This window comes from Ambystoma mexicanum, chromosome 4p, assembly GCF_040938575.1.
Source record: "Ambystoma mexicanum isolate Mex_15411 chromosome 4p, UKY_AmexF1_1, whole genome shotgun sequence".
In the NCBI taxonomy this organism is placed as follows: domain Eukaryota; kingdom Metazoa; phylum Chordata; class Amphibia; order Caudata; family Ambystomatidae; genus Ambystoma; species Ambystoma mexicanum.
In genome coordinates, this window is record NC_090927.1 from 773,758,720 (window position 1) to 773,777,895 (window position 19,176).

The 19,176-nt window shown below is 45.6% G+C and overlaps 1 protein-coding gene across 1 annotated transcript in view; it reads right to left on the reverse strand.

The window, feature by feature from the left end:
* PGM3 (phosphoglucomutase 3) overlaps positions 1 to 19,176 on the reverse strand; it is a 518,766-nt gene that overhangs the window by 381,354 nt on the left and 118,236 nt on the right. The window contains exon 5 of the mRNA XM_069606327.1: positions 16,613 to 16,746. Coding sequence (XP_069462428.1) covers positions 16,613 to 16,746 — 134 coding nt within the window. The remainder of the gene's footprint in view (positions 1 to 16,612; positions 16,747 to 19,176) is intronic.

Below are 19,176 nucleotides of genomic sequence, written 5' to 3' on the forward strand. Positions count from 1 at the left end.
CACCACTCAATGGTGTGGTTGGGCACTCTGAGGGTGAACTAAAGGAATTCCAAGTCCCATCTTCATTGAGCCCTCACCGCCTTCTTTGATTTCAGACATCTAGAGCATGCAAGGAGAGCAACACTTCTACAAAGGCTCACTTAGCAACGGTATTCTGCCAGAATGAATCATGTGTACCGAGAAACATTGTCACTCCTCCCAACCCCAACTGAAAGTTGTCCTGCCTACCACAATTCCTGGAACATGGGGATTTTTTTTATTTTTTATTGTTCATGGTTAAATAACCTTTACAAAATGTCCACATCAAACAAACGAAACCAAATTAACCAAATTTAACAATGTTAAAAGTTGATATACATTAATATATATAAAATGTACAAATAAACCACTCAATCAATTAAACTTTAAAAAAAAATGTACATGTGAAATGATCACACACTTTTACTTCAATTAATAAAAATAACTTTTGTAAAACTTTTTTTTTAAAACACAGGAAGTGTTATTTCATATTATGAAGCTGTAGTCTCCAGTGCCCTATTATTAATAAAATGTCCTTCTTTCAAATTCAGAGTTGAAAAGGAGGCTACAGCAAGAGTTTCCGAAGTGTTACACCCGCTCAACCACGGGTGCCATATTTGATGCTCATTAGCCCATTTATTGTTAGGGTACATTTTTGCCAAGTAACATTCTGGTTTTTTATTCAATTACTTGCAATAGGAGAATAAATGTCTTGTTGACTAAACAGAACTATCTAGGTGACAAAATCTACAGACTAAATCCTTGGGGTCAATTAGGCAGCGTTGTGCAAGAATTTGTTTTGTATTGAATAAATTCCAACGCACCTGCATAAAGGTTCGCCTATGATGTTTGTCGGCAAACTTAACAAGGTTTGGAGCAATGACCCCTCGTTTTTTATATTCTTTACTTAAATGTACCATAGAGGAGTATGCATGGGATATCTCCACATTTTTTGGGATTATGAGAGGAAGGGATTATGCATGTGTCGTCCCACACCTATGTTTGAAGTCGCTTTTTTGGACTTCTTGACACAACCAGAATTGTTTTGTTGTATTTAATTGATCTTCAGACCATTGTCAGAAGCAACAGTGGAAAAAGATGTTAATAGACATCTCAGCCCCACATGTAATTTATCAAATAAGAGGAAATCATCAGTGTAAGCGAGCCTGGACAGATGTTGTGAGCCCACCTTAGGAGCTATTAGGGAAGCTGGAGTTAGATAATTACCAGCATCTGAGACGTATAGGTTGAATAAACATGCTGCTAACGTACACCCCTGTCGAAGACCTGACTCGTTGGAATACTTTGGGACATGACCCCCCGTCTTTCGTCAACCTTATCCTAACAGAGGAATTGGTATGAAGGCCCACAATTAGTTCCTAAAGTGTATTAGGAATCCCCCAACTCCGAAGTTTGCCCCACAACCTTTTACGATCCACATGATCAAAGGCTGCAGATAGATGAGTCGGGGGTGTTCCAAGTGGACTGCTGAATATGTCTAAGAATGAGGCCATTGGGGATCTTTTAGGAATAATCTGCAGGATTTAGATATCCAAAAATAAATCATAAGAATATTTCACCTGCAATATACATTTTTTTTTTAAAAGATATATTTAATGGATTTCATACTCGAACCAAACTTCCAGTTTAGTAAGTCATAGACCTAGCAAACAATATTAACTTGTTTAAACCCCAAATGCTAATAAAATGTAATTTTAAAAAAAAACCTATCTAACCACCTCCCCATACTCTTCCCGCTCAGAGGATCAGTGAATTTCCAATTGAAACTGTTAAGTCTATATGACTGAGCACTCAGAATCTGACTGGACAGATCAGTGCATTACAGTCCTTCCCCATGTGTCCAGAAAAAAGGGACCAGATTGCCAGAAAAGTAGATGTGGCATTTCTCATGTCTGCCGTTAGCTTTTCCAATGCCATAATAGTCCAAGCTTTGTCCAGCCATTGTTCCATCGTTGGAGCGTCTAATTGTCACCACATCTTCAGTATACATAATTTGGCTGCAATCAACAGTAGTGTCAGCAGTTTACTGTCCCTGTCTGGGCATCCTCTATCAGTCCCGCTTCTCAGCCCTAGTATACACACTTTGGGATCATTTTGCACCTCAAACCCCAAAATTACCTTCAGCAAATTTCCAACCAAAACCCCTGTATTTTGGGGCATCCAAAAGAATGTGCAATAAAGTACCCACTTCCCTACAACCCCTCCAGCAGGCATTAGATGCTCTGGGATTGCCATCATGGAACCGGGCCGGTGTTTTATACCATGATCTGCGCTCGGGTGTGGTGAGATCATTAGTTATTTTGTTCAGCTTGGATATAAGGCCCCTAGAGTCTGCTGCCAATTGGAAAGTTGTTTCTAAAGCTGTTAGTCTATATGTCAGTGGCGGTGTAGGCTAAGTACTTACCCCAATCGACATTCTTTGTTATGGTGTCTGGGGAAGAGTGAATGGCATGAATGCCTGTGAGCCTGACTGGCTGCCTGCCTGCATGAATGAATGCATGAATGAATGCCCTTCTGCAAGATTGGCTGACAGAGCCTGGCTCAGCCAGAGAGAATGGAGAACAGAAGTGTATCTGGGGACCTCTCGCCTACCACTTTTTCAGAAGGTGAAGTCAAAGCTGAAGCAAAAAGAAGCTGTTCCTTGAACCCAGCTGGAGTAGAAGTCTGCTGTTGCATTTCTTCATGTAATCCAAAAGCTGTCGTGTTCTTCCAAGGACTGATCTAGAGAGGACCTGTAAAGGAGACCTCTACCGGAGCTACAAGGGACCATCATGCAACCTGCTACTCTTCATCAGAAGTACCCCGGAAGCCAGTCCAATGTGCCTACCGTCCGGAGAAGGGCGTCTTTCTGAGTCTTGACAAGGAGTGCCTGGAAATCTCGAGTCAGAGATGTCCATTGGTGTCACCCAAGGTCTGCAGGTGCGTTTCGTGACTGCTGGAAGCCGTTGCTGGATACCCCTAGCTGCGAAAGTTCCAAACTGCTAAGAAGAAAATTTCAAAGGACATCCTTGCCGTCTTCACTGCCCATTTTACCCGCTGGAGAGGGTCCATAGTTGCTGAGTGCAGAGGAAGGTCCGCTGGTGAGTTTCGCGCCACCAGAAGCTAAAAAAGACGTCCCAAGGGTCCAGACTTCGTGAGGGTCTGAGATCCACTAAGTGGTCGAGTCCAGGTCGCCCAAAGCCACCCAGAGGTCTGTGCTGCGGCTGCAGCACCGAATATCGAGTCGGAAACACCGGGATATTCCGAAACCCGACACCAAAAGTGACCTATGCACCAGTCGCTGCCAGAAGTCAAGGTTCCCAAGGGTCTTACCCTCATCTGCCAAGCCTTTAAGGAGCCCACAGCAAGTTTCATCTTCACAGGGCTTCTACAGTCAGAGAAATAGACGACCAGTCGACCAAAAGAGAGCACCGCGAAGAGTAAAACTGCTGCACTTCAGAAAGATTTTCGTTCCATTTTCCTTATGGACTCAGCATCCCAGTGGCTCCTTCTCCCAAGGGGGGGGTCGGTCCTCTGAGGGAATCCGAGTGAAACTCAGAACTCTACCACTTTTCCTGCCAAGGCACCAATGTGACGAGGAAGAGCATCTTCTAGCCTCAGGAGACGTCCAGGGGTCCCAGAATCGTCTTGGATTCTGTTCTCCTGTGGCATCTCATGTACTTTGGGGGGTGGTAGACCCTTTTAAAAGAAATAAGGTTATTGAACATTATTGGACTGGGCTGTAAAAGACGAGATAAGTTACTCCTTAACCTTTCCATTACAGGTAGCGCAGGTTGGAAGGGGGGCAGGAGGGTATTCACACAGAATTCTATATCTAGTCTTAAAAAAGCATTCTGCCAATGTTCATACCCAACCCGCCTTTCTTCCCTATTCTATGCTGATACACCTCACTTAAGAATTCACATGCCTATTTAAAACAGTGTGCAGTTAGTGCATCTATTACTGGATTTAGTATTGTGTGGTACCACATAGAGTGTATATATTTGCCATTTTTTCAATAAGTATTTCCAAGTACAAAGTGTTATTTATATGTATATATTTGGGTATCAACCTTATTTCATATAAAGAAGCTGTGTTATCACCCAACATAGTATACAGACATTCCTTTGTGGGGGTTTTGGGGGAACACTGTACTTAAGAACCAGCCTGCATCACCTCCTGAAAGCTTAAGCTTGGCTGCTCATCCATTGCTACCAAACTGAGAGCCCTGGCTGGGGTGTTCTGTGCCTTTACCCTACCATATAGAGGGCAGAAGTACAGATACCCCCTCCAGTCTTTACACCTGTCTTTTTCACTTATGACCAAGTTCATAAACCCCCCCCCCCATCAATATCAGTTCCCCCTCTGCCCAAGTACTCAGCACTCGCAACAGATTTAGCATAAATGTGTTTTGGGAGGAGTTGGGGGCATAGAAGAAGGTTATTGTGGCCTTCCTCCCTTGCATATCCCCTTTCAGCATGATGTATCTCCCCTCAGAGTACCTTTTATTTTCTACCTTGGTTAGTGCCACATCTCTCCCTATCAATATCACTACCCCTGCTCTCTTGGTAGTTGCAGAGGAGAACTGTGTGGGATATCTTTTCTTATGCAGCCGGCAATGGTCTTTTATGAGTAGGCGAGTCTCCTGTATGGCCACTAAACATCTGGAATCGTTTGTTAGGGGTTTTTAGGCCTCTGGCGTTAGTCGCTAATGTCCATGTCATTTTAAATCCCACCAAGTTTTTTTCAATGATAAGATCTCTGCAAACTCTCTTGCCATGTTTTCAGCGCCCTTAAGCCCCCGGATGAGTGGCTGCGCTATATAAATTATTATAAATAAATAAGTGCTGTACTGCCCCTTTGCTAAGTGGGGTGACAAAGTGCCAAGCAAATTCAGTTCCAGACCCCTTTGTTGATTGCCCTGTGCGTGCTAGTCTTTGATCCACAAGTCCCCTATTTCCTCTAGTGTGTCTTCTGCCCGGTCTAACCCCTTGCCTTGGAAGTGTAACCCACTCCCATCTTCCAGTGTTGCTTACTATCGAGAGGCCCCGCACCTCACATAATGACTATGCCATAACACTGTACCCAAACATGAACATAAGCAAATAATATCCCCCCTGAACTTTCATAAACTGCATACATGGTGCCATGATGTTGCCCTCTCTCTCTCATGACAACCACATGGGCATCCCATGCCCCAGTTTCAGTGTTCTGATGTTTACCTCTTCCTACCTCAAAGGTTCGATCTCCTCTTTCCTGCCTGGGACGCTGACCATAATTCCATTCTCTGACCTCTACCACTGGCAGTCAGCTCTCCTGCCCCACTTCCAATCTCCGCCGGGATCTTCAGTAGCTTGCCCCCGGCTTCCGCTGTAAAAAGTGTGTGAAGTTTTCCCTCCAGCTGGAACTGTAGACCCAACGGGTATGTCAATTTGCACTTGATATTCTGTTTAATCAGCTCCTCCACCACCGGCCTCATTGCACGTCTCTTCGCTAAGGTGGGTTGAGAGACATCTTGAAATATTCGGAACAACAAATTACGAAAGTCTGTTTAGATTTCCCGGCTTCTCCCAGAATGAATTCCTTCACCTTGATGTTATGCAAACAGCTGTTGGATGCAAGCCTCAATGCTTCCCTCTTCAGCCCCTTCTCTCAGAAAACAGACATGGAGATGATATCCTCGGCCCTGTTTTTGAGGTAGTCGCATTTGGACCACAGGTACTCATTAGCCTCCTCCAACTCGTTTATTGGTTCCCCTGCCCCAGCCACTCTTGACTCAAGATCCGCCAGTGCCCTTTTGTTATGGTCTCGCCATTCACCCAGGGAGGCTAGGTCCTTTTTATTTTATTTAGATGCCAGCAGTTCTCTTCTTGGATCGCCATCTCTGAATGGAGTGAGCTTTTCAGATCCTGCTTTAGCGTGTCCAGTGTTCGCACCAGAAAATCTGCCGTAATTGGAGGAGCTTCGGAGGATTCTTCTGATTCTTCCTCCTTCCTCCCCCTCTTAACACCCTGTATGATGGGCTGCTTTGGTGTGGTATTTTGGGTGCTTCGGTAGGGGCCTGAGATTTCACTACTGCTCAGCTCCGGATGCCTCAACATCTCCTTTCGATGTTTGAGGGTTTGGACTGTCTCCTGCGCCCCTCGGTTCCCCAGAGCCTCATTTATCTGGGGTGCTGGGTGAATGAAATTTCCCGTCCTCGCCTCAGCCGCCACACTCTCGCGCCAGGCCTCCCCCTCCAGCTTGGGGAACACCAACCTGGCTCACGCCTGCCCACAACTCCTGTCTTCTAGTGTCTCTTGCTGTTTTTTTTACCCTGCTGCACTCTTCAATGCCAGACCTGTAGTGCTGAGGCCGCTGGGCTGATGCTGGGCTCAAAGACTCTCTCCCGAACTCTGCAGGCACCGGTCCGACATGGCCACCTGCTCCTCTCCACGGCGACTTGGGCCGGAGGCGCAAAGGCAGAAGGCCACCGGCCCCAGCAAGGCAGACTACTCGCACAGCAACCCCTCCCGCCAGTCAAGCTCTCTGTCCTGGCTGCAGGTCTGTGAGGGTAATTTCCACGGAGCCTCTGCTGACTGCAAAGGTTCCTTCGACAGCACGCTGTTTTATCCTGGCACATTCCACTCCCAATGCCCTGTCAAAGGGTGGATATTTTATCTGTTGGGATCCTCGCGTCCGACAGATTTTTGCTGGACGTCAGAGCGGGTTACGGGCACACGTCCATTCATGTCACCATCTTCGACACGCCCCTCTTTTATTTTAACCCGTTGTTTGACTTTTTAATGAGGTTACTATTATTAAATTAGAAATGCACATATAAAACCGATTTACTTTGACAAAGCAATATCCACGTGAAAGGTTGTGCAATAAATCCCACACTTTAAACTCTGTGGTGTGCAGTCCCTTCTTTAGACCGTTATGTTAATGTTTTCACACCAGAGCGGTTTATCAATACAATTAAATAAATCCTATTTTAAGATGGCGACTAAAAAGGCATTGCATATAGTCGTTTTAAGCGAAGACATCCAAGTTTGGGGAGCCAACTGGACTCTATACACCAACTCCATGAATTTGCACCTGGCATGGCCAGGTTCTCTATAAGCCATCATTCTTATTGTCTGGGAGTTGCCTCCCTTCGCTGTATCAGCTTTGGGCATTATGCTTCTAGTAGGAGCACAAAAGATTGATTCTATTCAGCTAAACAAACCGAACTTAAGAAGCAACTTCCCACAGTTAGAAGGGCAAAAACAAACCAAACATTGCTTATTTATTATTTTTTCATTTGATTTAATTGGTGTACAATTTTTACAAAGAGAATTTTGTTTTCCTTTTAAGAATATCCTTATCTTCAATTGTGGGCCATTAACTTTCTGTTATAAGTCATTCCTTTTTTGTTCCCCCCTCTTTTTTTTTCTTCCTTTCTCTCACTTTTCTTTGAGCAAAAGTCTACTCGACTGATCTCAGGAACATTTTGACCATAAATGACACCACTGCTATTACAAATGTGGTCTTGTCCCCACACATTACAGCAGCCCACCAGGCCTCTGTGTCAAATGATGGAAATTTCAAAAGGTGCTGACCCAATAATTTTGTTTGCTCCTTAATTAAGCCTGGACAGTGGAGCAACAGGTACTTCAAACTTTGAACCTGGTCTTCTCCTTGATAGTTTATGATATGATAGTTTATTTATATAGCGCCTATACACAATGTGTTTCAAAGCGCTTCAAGGAAAGGGAGGGAACAAGGGAAAAAACAATGACATTCTTACAGGCCATGAACAGTAAGGATGTGAAATTAACTATCGTACTCGGCCTGACGACATTTCAGATAGTGCAAGAGCTAAAACATAGATAAGGGAGGGGGAGAGTGGGAAGGAAATGGAAAGAGACAGGCGACTACCGTACTAGGCCCGACGACATTTCTGGTAGAGCTGGAAAAAAAACAAGAGGAGGGAGAGGGGTGCAGAAAGGTAGGGGAGGAACAAAACACGCGACTATCATATTAGGCCTGACGACATTTCAGATAGTGCTGGAGGGGGTTGGTGAGGAAAAAACCAGTAAGGGGAGGGAAGAGGAGACAGACGAGGTTGCTATCATACTAGGTCCAGGGACAATCTGACAGAGTAAGTGCATAGAAGAAAGTAAGTGGAGGAGATAGGAAAAGGGAGAAGGGAAAGGAGGAGAGAACATAGAGTTAGCAGTCAAAAGAGTGGAGAAGCAAGAGGGGAGAGTGAATACAATTGCAGAAGTCAGTAGTAATGTTGCAAGTCAGGATACTCCTTTACAGTATCAACATTTATTTTGGTCAGATTTTGGTCTTATTGTGATGATCTCGTTGGTGGGAAAGAGGTTCAGACCTATTCTTAGAAACTGATCTTGGTAAAATCTGTTTGGGAATTTTACAAGATATCCGGAAAGCAAATTTAGTTTTCTACTTTCCACTGGTGCTGTGAGTGGTAGCCGGATGCAGTGGCGAGAGTGAGAATCCAATTGCTTTCTCCCAATTTCTTTTTTACTCTCGCTGGATTTAGCGTCAAGTCGGCTTCCGTACAATCAAATGCTCCCAGTTTGCTTCTGTTTTTGGTCACCCATTTTTCCAGTGTTTCATTGGTTCCTCCTGTTAGTTCTTTGTTGATAATGTCAAAGATTTCTGTCCGGGTGGGTAGGATGGTTTTTCTGAACAGTGCCAAGCTGTTCCATTCCACCACTGCTTGGAGGGAAAGAAGGCCCAACTCTCTGCGTATAATCGGAATTGGTGTTGAGTTTGGAAGTCCCAAGACTCGCCTCCAAAAAGGACCCTTGAGCCTAGGCCATACTTTCTCCGGAATGTTTAACATTGCCTCGGCACCATAGGTCAGTTAAGGAACTACTTTTCTTGTTCATTGCCACCGCCTGGCTGGTCAGGGTCTTAGTTCTCTCATGAAGAAGGTCCAACATGGAGTTTCCACTGTGCTGTTCTTTAGCCCAACTCCTAGATATTTAAACGTTTTACTTGTTTGATCGACGAGTGCCCCAAAAAACCATTTCAATTTCTCATTTGTTTCTTTGATTTTTCAAAGCACATGTTTGTTTTCTCTTTGTTTATCTCCAGGTTATTCTTGCTGATGTATTTTTGAAGACTGTCCAGCTGTCGCTGAAGGCCATTGGGGTTCGGTCTATTAAGACCAGGTCATCAGCGTACAGTAGGCGGTTGAGGCAAATGCCCCCTATGGTCGGTGGAAAAGATCTGATCATGGGCTCAAGGTGCTGGAGGGCAGCCAAGAAGAAGTTAAACAGTGCCGGAGCGAGGGGGCATCCTTGTCGTACGCCTCTAGCTTTGGTGATTTCAGTTGATAATGTTCTACATCATGGGGGGATGTCCCATGATTCGGTCATATTCGCTAGGGGTTGTTGAGTAGAGTCCTTCTCTCCATGAGAAAGGTTTGAAAAAATTAGCCACCCATGTTTGTTCTTGAACGTTATTCTGCTGGAGTTCCGATAGTATTTTCTGCTGTGCATTTTACCAATCACCAGAAATCTTTCACTTTCCCACCGCAGATCACTCGTAGCATGTTTTCAGAGTAATTTTGGTAAATGTTTGTTCTGTGTGTAGAGATACAGTTTTTGTAGATCTTATTTGCAGTAACTGCCTTTTCTTTGCCATCCTGGTGGTTTGTCTTAGCAACTAAACGTTTAGCCCTTCTCACTGTTCCTTTTTCTACGAGTAAGGCATTGGGTGTGTGGATTCTTTTGGTTGACTCCACCAGTAAACCACGTTTTTCAGTCAGGTAACATTCGAGAGGGCTGTAAAATCGACTTTGAAGGTCTTGGTTTCAAAGCTGTCGGTTCTCAAAGTTTTTTTTATGTAATCCTGTGTTAGCTTTACAGTTGCTGGTTTTAGTCAATTTTAATTAATTGTGTACCTCTATTGCACTCTTCTACCAATGTCGTCATTCTTTGTCTTTCCGGTTCCGCTGTCGAGGACCAGTTTGCGTACAGCAGTTTATGGTTGCTTTTTACCGTCTTCATCACTTCAAAAGATGTAACAAGTTGCAAGAGGTCTCTAGACACAAATGCATTTATTTATTAACATTTTTAAAGCACGCAGCAGCCCTGATGCATCATGGTGCTGTTCCATGTGAAACAAATCTGGTTCCAGAGAGCATAACTGTTACAGAGGCAGGCAAAATTGCATGACGGTCTGTTAGGCTATACATACTTGGTTACAATCAATACAAGGGGGGTCCAGAGTTCAGTAGTAGTGTCTGTTGAATAGTGCAGTTTTGCAGCCTTTTCGGAAAGTAGAGAGGGAATTTCTGCACAGAGGGTGTTGATTAGGGCGTTCCAGAGTTTAGGGGTTATATGAGGAAAGCCTATTACCCCTGCTTTAGCCCTTTTGATGGGTGGGATGCGCAGTTGGTTGGCGTGGTGCGTTCTTCTCGGGCATGTGGAGGTGTCTCTGCTGATGTCTTCGGATAGGTATGAGTGGGCAGAGAGGCGAAAACATTTATGGCTCAAGGTAAGAGTTTTAAAACAAATTCTTTCTTTAACCGGGAGCCAATGGGCATCTCGTCTAGCCTTTGTGATGTGGTCTCTTTTGGGGATATCAATTGCTGCCATGAGCGCGTTGTTCTGTACAACTTGGTGCTGGTTAAGGTTTTTGGCTGAAGTGCCTGCCAGGAGAACGTTACAGTAATCTAACTTGACACCAATGGTAGCTCGGGCAATAGAGAGGCAGTTTTGGTTGGAAAGGAATGGTTTAATGGCGTTTATCAACTTGATGGTGTGGGCAGAGGCGGAGGCAATGGCACCTATTTGTTCATGGACAAGGTGGAGTCAAGGTGGACACCAAGGGTCCTGACTGAGGAAGAGACGGGGATGGTGGTGTTGTCAATGATGAAGTTGCTGTATTTTTGGCTGAGTTTGTGCAGTATTTCTTGGGGACCTATGAGAATGATCTCTGTTTTCTCTCTGTTGAGGCAGAGACCATTGGCTGCCATCTGTGCTTGGATGGTGGAATAAATTAGGAGAAGAGCGGCAGAATCATGGTCATATGAGCCAATGAGGGGGAGGAGGACTTGGGTATCATCGGCATAGCCGTTTAGGCTATGCCGAGGGAGTCCAATTTGTTAAGGAGGGGCTTGGTAAACAAGTTATAAAGGGTAGGTGCAGTGCATAATCCCTAGGGAACACCGCAGTGGATGGGAGAGGGAGCGGCGTTGACCAAGTCTGAGAAGACTTTGAAACCTCTCCAAACTGCCTTTAGCCAGGGTTGCGATTTTGGACAAAAGACCTGCTGTGCGAAGAAACCCTCTCTAGAACCTTGAACAGACCAATGTTACTCTAACCATTTTCCTTCCTTTAAGTTACTTTCTTGTATGTCTTTGCAGAATAAATGTCTTACCGTAAATCTGCTAAGAACTGCATGTGCGTGTAATTACCGATAATACAATAGCATTGTCTTTTCACTTCCTAACATGGCAACAAATGTAACTGTGAACCAACACAAAAGTGAAAGTGTCCTTTGAAGTATATTCTTAAGTATTCTGAAGTGTTCTAGTGTAAACGTATGAGGCATTTGAAGTGATTCTGGTGTATATAATTTATATAAATTATAAGCATAAGTGCTTCTTTGATGTGCATGTCTAACTAGGTTCAGTGTACTTAACTACAGCTCTCATCTTCCTCTTAAGATAAGCCGGACTGCTCTGCCACTCTACCATGCTCCTGAGTTAGTACAGACTGATACTAAGAGTTGGAGATCTACATACCACTGGGCTAGCTTATCTGCCGCTCACAGTGCACCCCTACTGCACCCAAATCACCTGGTAGCCATCTCTGCACGGTTAACAGGCAGGCGTGTTATGGTCTGTTGGAGCTACTTCAGGCACAGCCCTGGCCCGCAGTGGACGCTGGAAGCGGCAGGTCCACCGCCAAGATGGTGCGCGGCGACTGGAGCACTCTGATGTAGCCTCCCTCTTCAGCTGTCTGGCACCGTTGCGCACCACAGCAGCAACAGGATACTCAGGAGCCTTTCCTCTTCCCAACAGACCCGGGATTCCGGAGATTAAGCAAGTTAGCAGGATATTGGCCTCCAGATCATTCAGGCTGCGACAGAGCTAAGGCTCATGTCTACATGCCTCGGCTGCTCAACATTGCCCCTATTAACATCCTTAAGTGATGCCAAAGGATTGATAACATACATTGTTCAGGAAGTGGGGCAAGTCTGCTAAAGTGATTTGCAAGTTAGTGCAGCCAGATCAGACTGGGTACATTCCAGGACGCAGCATGTCCTGGAACTGGAGAGGGTTACATCATGTGATGGACAGGACTACGACCTGGGATGCGCTGTGCACCATAGCTACGTTGGGTGCGGTGAAAGCATTAGATTCAGTGAGGTGGGAATGGGTGTATGCAACCCTGGACAGGTATGGGATTGGGCAGCGTTACATTAAGTGGGTGCAACTGGTGTACACTAGGCTGATGGCTCGTGTACCATGTCTTGTTTTTGTATATAATCTTGAGTTGTGCACGATAATCAATGCCGAGAATTGTGCTCTGCCCTTTTGCACCTGAAACGTATAATCCGGGTAGACAGCCAGGTTCGCTGAAGCCCTCTTCAGTTCTCGGCCTTGTCTCGAAAATGCCAGAATCTTTTCTCCATCTTTGTAGTTCAGGACCTTGGCGATGATTGGTCTCAGCGGGGCCCACAGAGGGGGCCGCCTAGTTAGTGCTCTGTGTGTTCTTTCGATAGTGAAGCCCTGTGTGAGGTTCCCAGGCCCAATTTCCTGAAGCAGCATATTCTCAATACAAGTCTATACAAGTCGTCGGGTCAGTTCCTTCTCCTTCCGGCAGGCCAAAAATGCAGATTACATTTCTGCGGTCCCGTCCTTCCACTTCTTCAACTCTATGTTCCAGTAGGCCGACCTTCTGCTGTAGAATGTGTGTTTCCCGGAGCGCACCAGAATGCTCCTTTGCTTGCGTCTCTAGAGTTGTGGTTTGTTCTGTCAAGCTCTGCACATCCTGGCGCCGGAGACCCACATCAACCTTCACTGCTTCCATTTGTGTCCCCAATGATGCCTTCATATGAGCTATTACCAGCAATACCTGGTTGTGCATTTCTAGGGCCCTGTCCCCCTTCTCCGGCTGTGGCTCCATATCCTTCTCAGGTACTTGCTTCTTCGGTTTGGTGAAGCCATCTAAGGTTGGTTGGGTAGCTTTAGCCTTGGCTGATTTGGGAGGCATTCAGCCAGTTGCCTTTCCCCTCTGCGATCCCCTAGCTCTCAGCAGGCTGCCCTTCACCTCCACAGGAATCCTGGACTTGATTGCTACAGTGCGTGTCGCCATGAGGAGCTCAAACACCGTCTAGAAGAATCCAACCTTCGCCGCCCCTTGGAGTGGGCTCTACTCAGGCAATGTCCTGGAGCATGGGTCCACTCCTGTAAGCTTCTAGTTCCTGTCACAACACTATGTGCTGTGCTTTGCATCCTGGACTGTGACCTCCACACCCTCCTATCCGCCACAGGTGCCTAGCCTTCCGGTCCCCCCACAGATGCAGGCGATAGTTGTGCTGTTATTGTGTCTGCATCTCCTGCCCCCAGCCCACGATTCCACTATGTCTCGGCTTGGCGCCGCAACACTAGCTCCGCCAAGGACTCCGCACAGGTAGCCCAATGTGGACCAGCCACTCCTCTGTAGATTCTTGCCCCTGGGCCACCTGCCGCCTCGGGACTAGCGCCAGTCAGGCCCTTTGCACCAGTGCCAAGGCTTTGCCAGCGCAACTGCCGGCTCAGGATCAGGTGTTCTCCACACTACTTCCTCCTGTGCCACAACCTGCTCAATTCCAATACAGCCCCAGCCTTGCTCTCAGGATCACCACACAGCCCCAGGTCCTGCATATATTTCAAAAAGCGCCACCCACTTTCAAGGCCACACACTTTCCAGCCTCCTGGCTCTTTCGTTCCCCCTCATCAGCTCCTGCTGAGCCCGGGCTGTCTATCTTCTTTCGCCCTTGAGCCTGGGTTCTATTTCCTGACTTTCAGGCTTATTTTCCTCCTATCCACTGTTCATGCCCCCAACACAAAGGGGCAATGCTCCACTGTGTGCCTGTACCTGTTTGTGGAGGCTACTTGCTCGCTTCGCTGCATCTAGCGAGTCAGAGCTGCAGCTCCCCTCGCTTGTAACATCTCCCGCAGCCAGTGACATTCAGTGACCCAGTAAGGGCAGTCCCCAGCGCAGGTCCGGTTTTCCATCGTCTCCCCTGGCCACCAATGCGTATGACAACCGCTTGTTCCCGGGCAGCCTGTCACAGAGCTGCTCCAGCCCCTTGATGGTTCCCCAGGGCACGCTCCACTTTACCCACGTCGGGTAAGCGGGCCAGCGCCCTGTGCACACAAGTCCAGAGGATGTTCAAGCTAACGCCACAGTGCCCATGCTGCTCGCTCAGTTCTCAGAACCTCTGTTCGGGGCACGACAGCCTTCTCCACTTTCCTTGTCAGGTTTCCCTCCCGTTTCACTGCTACAGGAAGCAAGATTCCCACGTCACGTACAGACTGGGGTCACCAGTCACGCTTCAAGCGCTCCTCTCCAGCTAATTTCACTCATGGTAAACTGAGAGCACTTAATTCCTCGATTTGGTCACAGCAAGGTGCCTGGAAGTTGGCATGGCAACTCTGGCGTCCTGTGCACCGTTGTTTGTCCCACCCCCTGCTCAGAACACCTCCCAGTGACTCTGCTGGTGCTTCTGAATTTGAATCAGTGGCGTTTCTGCATCCTTCGTATCCCTGTTTTGGAATACCCGACCCTTGCATCCAGTTCCTGTTTCCCCGTCTTGCCCATCCTTTCCCTGTACCTTGGTGCTTCCCTCCTACGACTCAGACCACCTTCGGACCTGCTTTGGAAAACGTTTTGTTACCTCGCCATCAGCTTCTTCTTTGACCTCAGATCTGCCTTCGGACCCGCTTTTGGATAAGCTTTAATACCTTGCCCTCCGCTTCCTCTTCTGACTATGGATTGTTTCTTGACTTGCTTTGCCTGCCGCTCTGCATCTTGCTGCCTGCGCCATTTTTGACCCAGACTGTTTGGATTGCCTTTGCACAAGCGAACCTCAGGATTCTTGAACCTTGTTTGTTTGTAGTAAATGGACTAGAGACTGCCATTGTGTACTAGAACCTTTGAGGCGTCCTCGTGCAGTTGGGGTAGGTGGGACATTTTTTGCTTGCCTTGGATTTCCACGAGCTACACACCCATCCTGCCCTTGAACTTCATTCTGTGCAGACAGGATTTTAGTACGGTAAGCCATACTACCCTTATGCTTTGTTACCATTAGTCAGCTACAACCTTTTGCTTACTGTTTGGGTTTTCTTGTTACAGAGAAGACCACAGGGACCTGCATCGCATGGCATCACATGACCGTTGAATGTTTCATGGTTCTGTAGCAACAGGTCAGTGGGTATTGCATTCTGGACTGTTAACTGTAGTTTGCTATGGTCTGTATTGCACGGATAGCTTACTTTCTTTGCAGTCTTCAGTGCCTCGCCCTGCAATCCAGTGTCTCGACCTGCAGCACCTGCGTCTCCTCCGGCATCCTGTCTTTTCACTAATAGGCCATTGTGGTTGTTTTCTTCTATAACCACACAGTACATTGATAGGAAGACAGTCTACTACACGATGAGTGAACTTACTTCATTCAGCACACCGGTTGAGCATCCGACACCCCTCCCCACAGCTTGCGTGCAGATCTTTCACAGCAGTTTCTCATTTCTCTTTGTTTTACGAGAGTTATTGCGGTCCGCTACACACCACGTCCCTCACCGGTGGCTCGTCCCTCAGGTGCTCCTCACTGCAATCTGCTCATTAGCCGACCTTGTTTGCACCTCTGATTTTCGGTGCACTCATTTGTCCTGGTCATCTCGGGCCGGCCATCTTTCTTTCAGACTACACCCAGGGGTCGCCCGGATTGCACAACGTATCTCCTCCCCATCCTGTACACTTCGCTTCTCACTGTGCCCATGCACTCCCGAGCGGTTTGCACAGGTGCCCAGCCGCTTTCGAGCTTCGAAAGCTCATGTATGCCTGTCTTTACCCACGGATAAAATCGGATCAGGCAGGAACGGTCATAAGAGCAGACCTACTACATTGGCCCCAAGTCACGCCCCCCCTGTGAATGTTTGGTTATGTAAATGTGTTTCATACAGCGCACCGCTCCCATTTTCATCGTCTCCAGGGGCTCTAATTATAAACGTATCATCCATTTTCCAGTTCACAAAAAATCAATGATTGCAAAAATATGCCTCTGTGGCTTTGCCAATATATCATTCAGCTTCCTGAGTTGTTACAGGATGTGGCTTATCAGAATTGCCCATTGGCTTTACACATTTCTATTATCCACACCAAATTTGGCCACAGTTTCATATTTATTTATGCCATTTAGTGGCATTTGTCTTTTCTAGCAATCCATTAACAAAAGAATATACTGTTCAAACTAAGCGTGACTTTCTTTGGAAATTAGAAAAAAGGTCTCAAGCACTTGAAATTGTGGGACATTTATGTTACTTTATCACGCAGTGAAACATTGAATAGCTAACCATCACAGTGATATAGTCTTTCTCTACCTGTTTGGTAAGGTCTGCAAAAGCCTTAGACAGTTTCTGGTAATATCCTTCCACTGTGGCAGTCCCATATCGGCCCTCAGTATTTCGACAGCATATTATATAGTGTAGCTGTGGCGTGGTCACCAATCCATAATCTAGAAAATCAAAAGTAGAACAGTCTTAACCATGAGACAAGAACGTTTAGTTATATGAAAATAATTCTGGTCTCAAAGTAGCACCAGAATCTCTTGATGGCTGTAAAACTATGGATGCTATTAATGCAGAAGCAGAGCTCCAGCGTCTACTTTGGCACAAATGTCCAGCAAATCTCTGTGGTCTAAGAACATGATGACAATCAGTATACTAACTGCTAGAATGCATAGTTTAGTAATACAATTAGTTCTAGGTTAAGCTGTGCCTTTCAATGTCTAGGGATTAAATATGCAACGTTCCTTACCATTAGGACTTGCAACTGTGGGGCATATTTCAATATTTTATAGGCCACCTTTCTTAGGAGGGGTGAAGAAAAGCATCGGGAAACTTGGGAGATTCTGCAGTGTTTCACAATCACTTCAGAAGCAAGAGGGGCAACAATTTTCACAAGGAATACAAGGAATCCCTCATTCGATGTAACAGAGCTAAAACAGAACACCATTCAGCATGAAAAAAGCAATCAAGCTAAATCTGTACAACTTACGTATTCTTTGCTAACGTTACAAAAACATATTTCCGCTGATATAGTCTCACGAAAATACAATCACACGAAGCTAAATGCCACTACACAATTTATTGAAAAAAATGTGTTTTTATTGGCATTTTGATTCATAAAAAACAAACCCTGCTTTCAGCCACCCCACCCCTGCCCCCACTTCCCACCCCAACAATCCTGTAATGCATGGCTTAAATATCAGTTTCCATAAAATCACCCACTACCCAAAATTCTAAGTTTCTGAGGACAAGAAGACATATTATAGTCACTTTGAAGAAAATTTAACACCAAGTCCCACTCTCTGATGAAATTAGCTTGTTTGCCTTGTATAGAGTAGGTTATCCTTTCGAGTGCCAAAAAGTTCCAGACCTTAGCAAACCATTTGCTAACATCTGGTGGATCCTTCGATTTCCAATTCTGTGCAATTATCAAAAGAGCCACAAGTTGCAAGATAACAAAAGCTTTACAGGTTTGCCTAGAGCTCCGTCGCATATCAGTTTCAATAACCACCAAAAGACGAGACCCAAGAGACCTAGGCTTTCGTAGACCAAATATGTGTGTAATGTGTGTTAATTTCTTCCCAATATCTCGTCAGCCCCATACAGCTCCACCATATATGCCCCCAGTTCCCCAACACCCCACATTCTCTCCAGCACCGATCAGAGATCAATGATTTCATTTTGTGTAAGCAAGCTGGTGTATAATGCCATTGTGTCAACAGCTTGTACCAAAATTCTCTAACCTGAAAGGACCAGGTAAGCTTGGGTATATCTTTCCATAGCTCGTCCTACTCCTTTTCTAGTACCAGCACCCCCAATGTCTGATGCCAAAGTTGTTTTTATTTCAATGGTATTTTGGGGGTTGCATCAGCCATCATTTTATGTAAATTTGAGATGAGAGCTTTGTTTCCTGGGTTGGAAGTAACAATCCTTTAGAGTTAAATCTCTACTTGCCGCTTTGTTTGGGGGGGGCTAAAATCCAATGCTGGACCTGGAAATATTGGAATCGACTAGCCTCTGCCAGTCCCAAATCTACCTTGCATTGTATACATTATTTAGGGTCCTTACCCTGAAACATACACTGCAATTGAACACATCCTCCCGGTTTCCATTTAACAAATGCACCAGGGTCAGTGCCCGGGAATTATTGTGGGTTCAAGAATAACGGTGTAAAGGGTGAGAGTAGAAAAGTCGTTAACTGATATTTCTTAACTGCAGTGTCCCAAACATCTTCAACCAGTCTCATGGTTTGACTCACATGCATATTAGGGGGCCGGTATTGTTTAGGCAGCCATAGTTTATCTCCAAGCTGTATCCCACCCAATGCCCTCTCCATCTGAACCCATATTTTCTCAGTATATTCATCGCTCCAGTCTTTTAGCACCTGAATTTGGGTGGCATGATAGAATTTCAAAAGGTTTGGGAGACCTAGACCTCCCCTTGTTGTGGAAGTCATTAATGTGTCTAAAGTTAGGTATGGAGCCTTATTGTTCGATATATATTTTGAAATCATCCGGTGCAATTTTTGAAAAAAAAAGAAGCAGGAATCCGGATTGGCAACGCTTGAAAAATATAAAGGGCCTTAGGCAGAATAACCATTTTTACTGAATTGATTCTACCAGGCCAAGAGACCGCCAACGGTCCCCATTTTGACAGTTGACCTTGAATTTCTTTTAACAAGGGGAGGAAAAAAAATTAAAAAAAATAAATCGGCCTGATAGATACCTTCTAATGTGGGGATATAGTCACACCTTGCACTTGAATCCCTTCTTGTGCCCAGCCAAATTGTGTGTGTGATTCTAGAAGTTGCACATCATTAGTGGAGAGGGATAGGTTCAAAATTTCTGATTTTGTTATATTTATTTTTAAACCTGCAA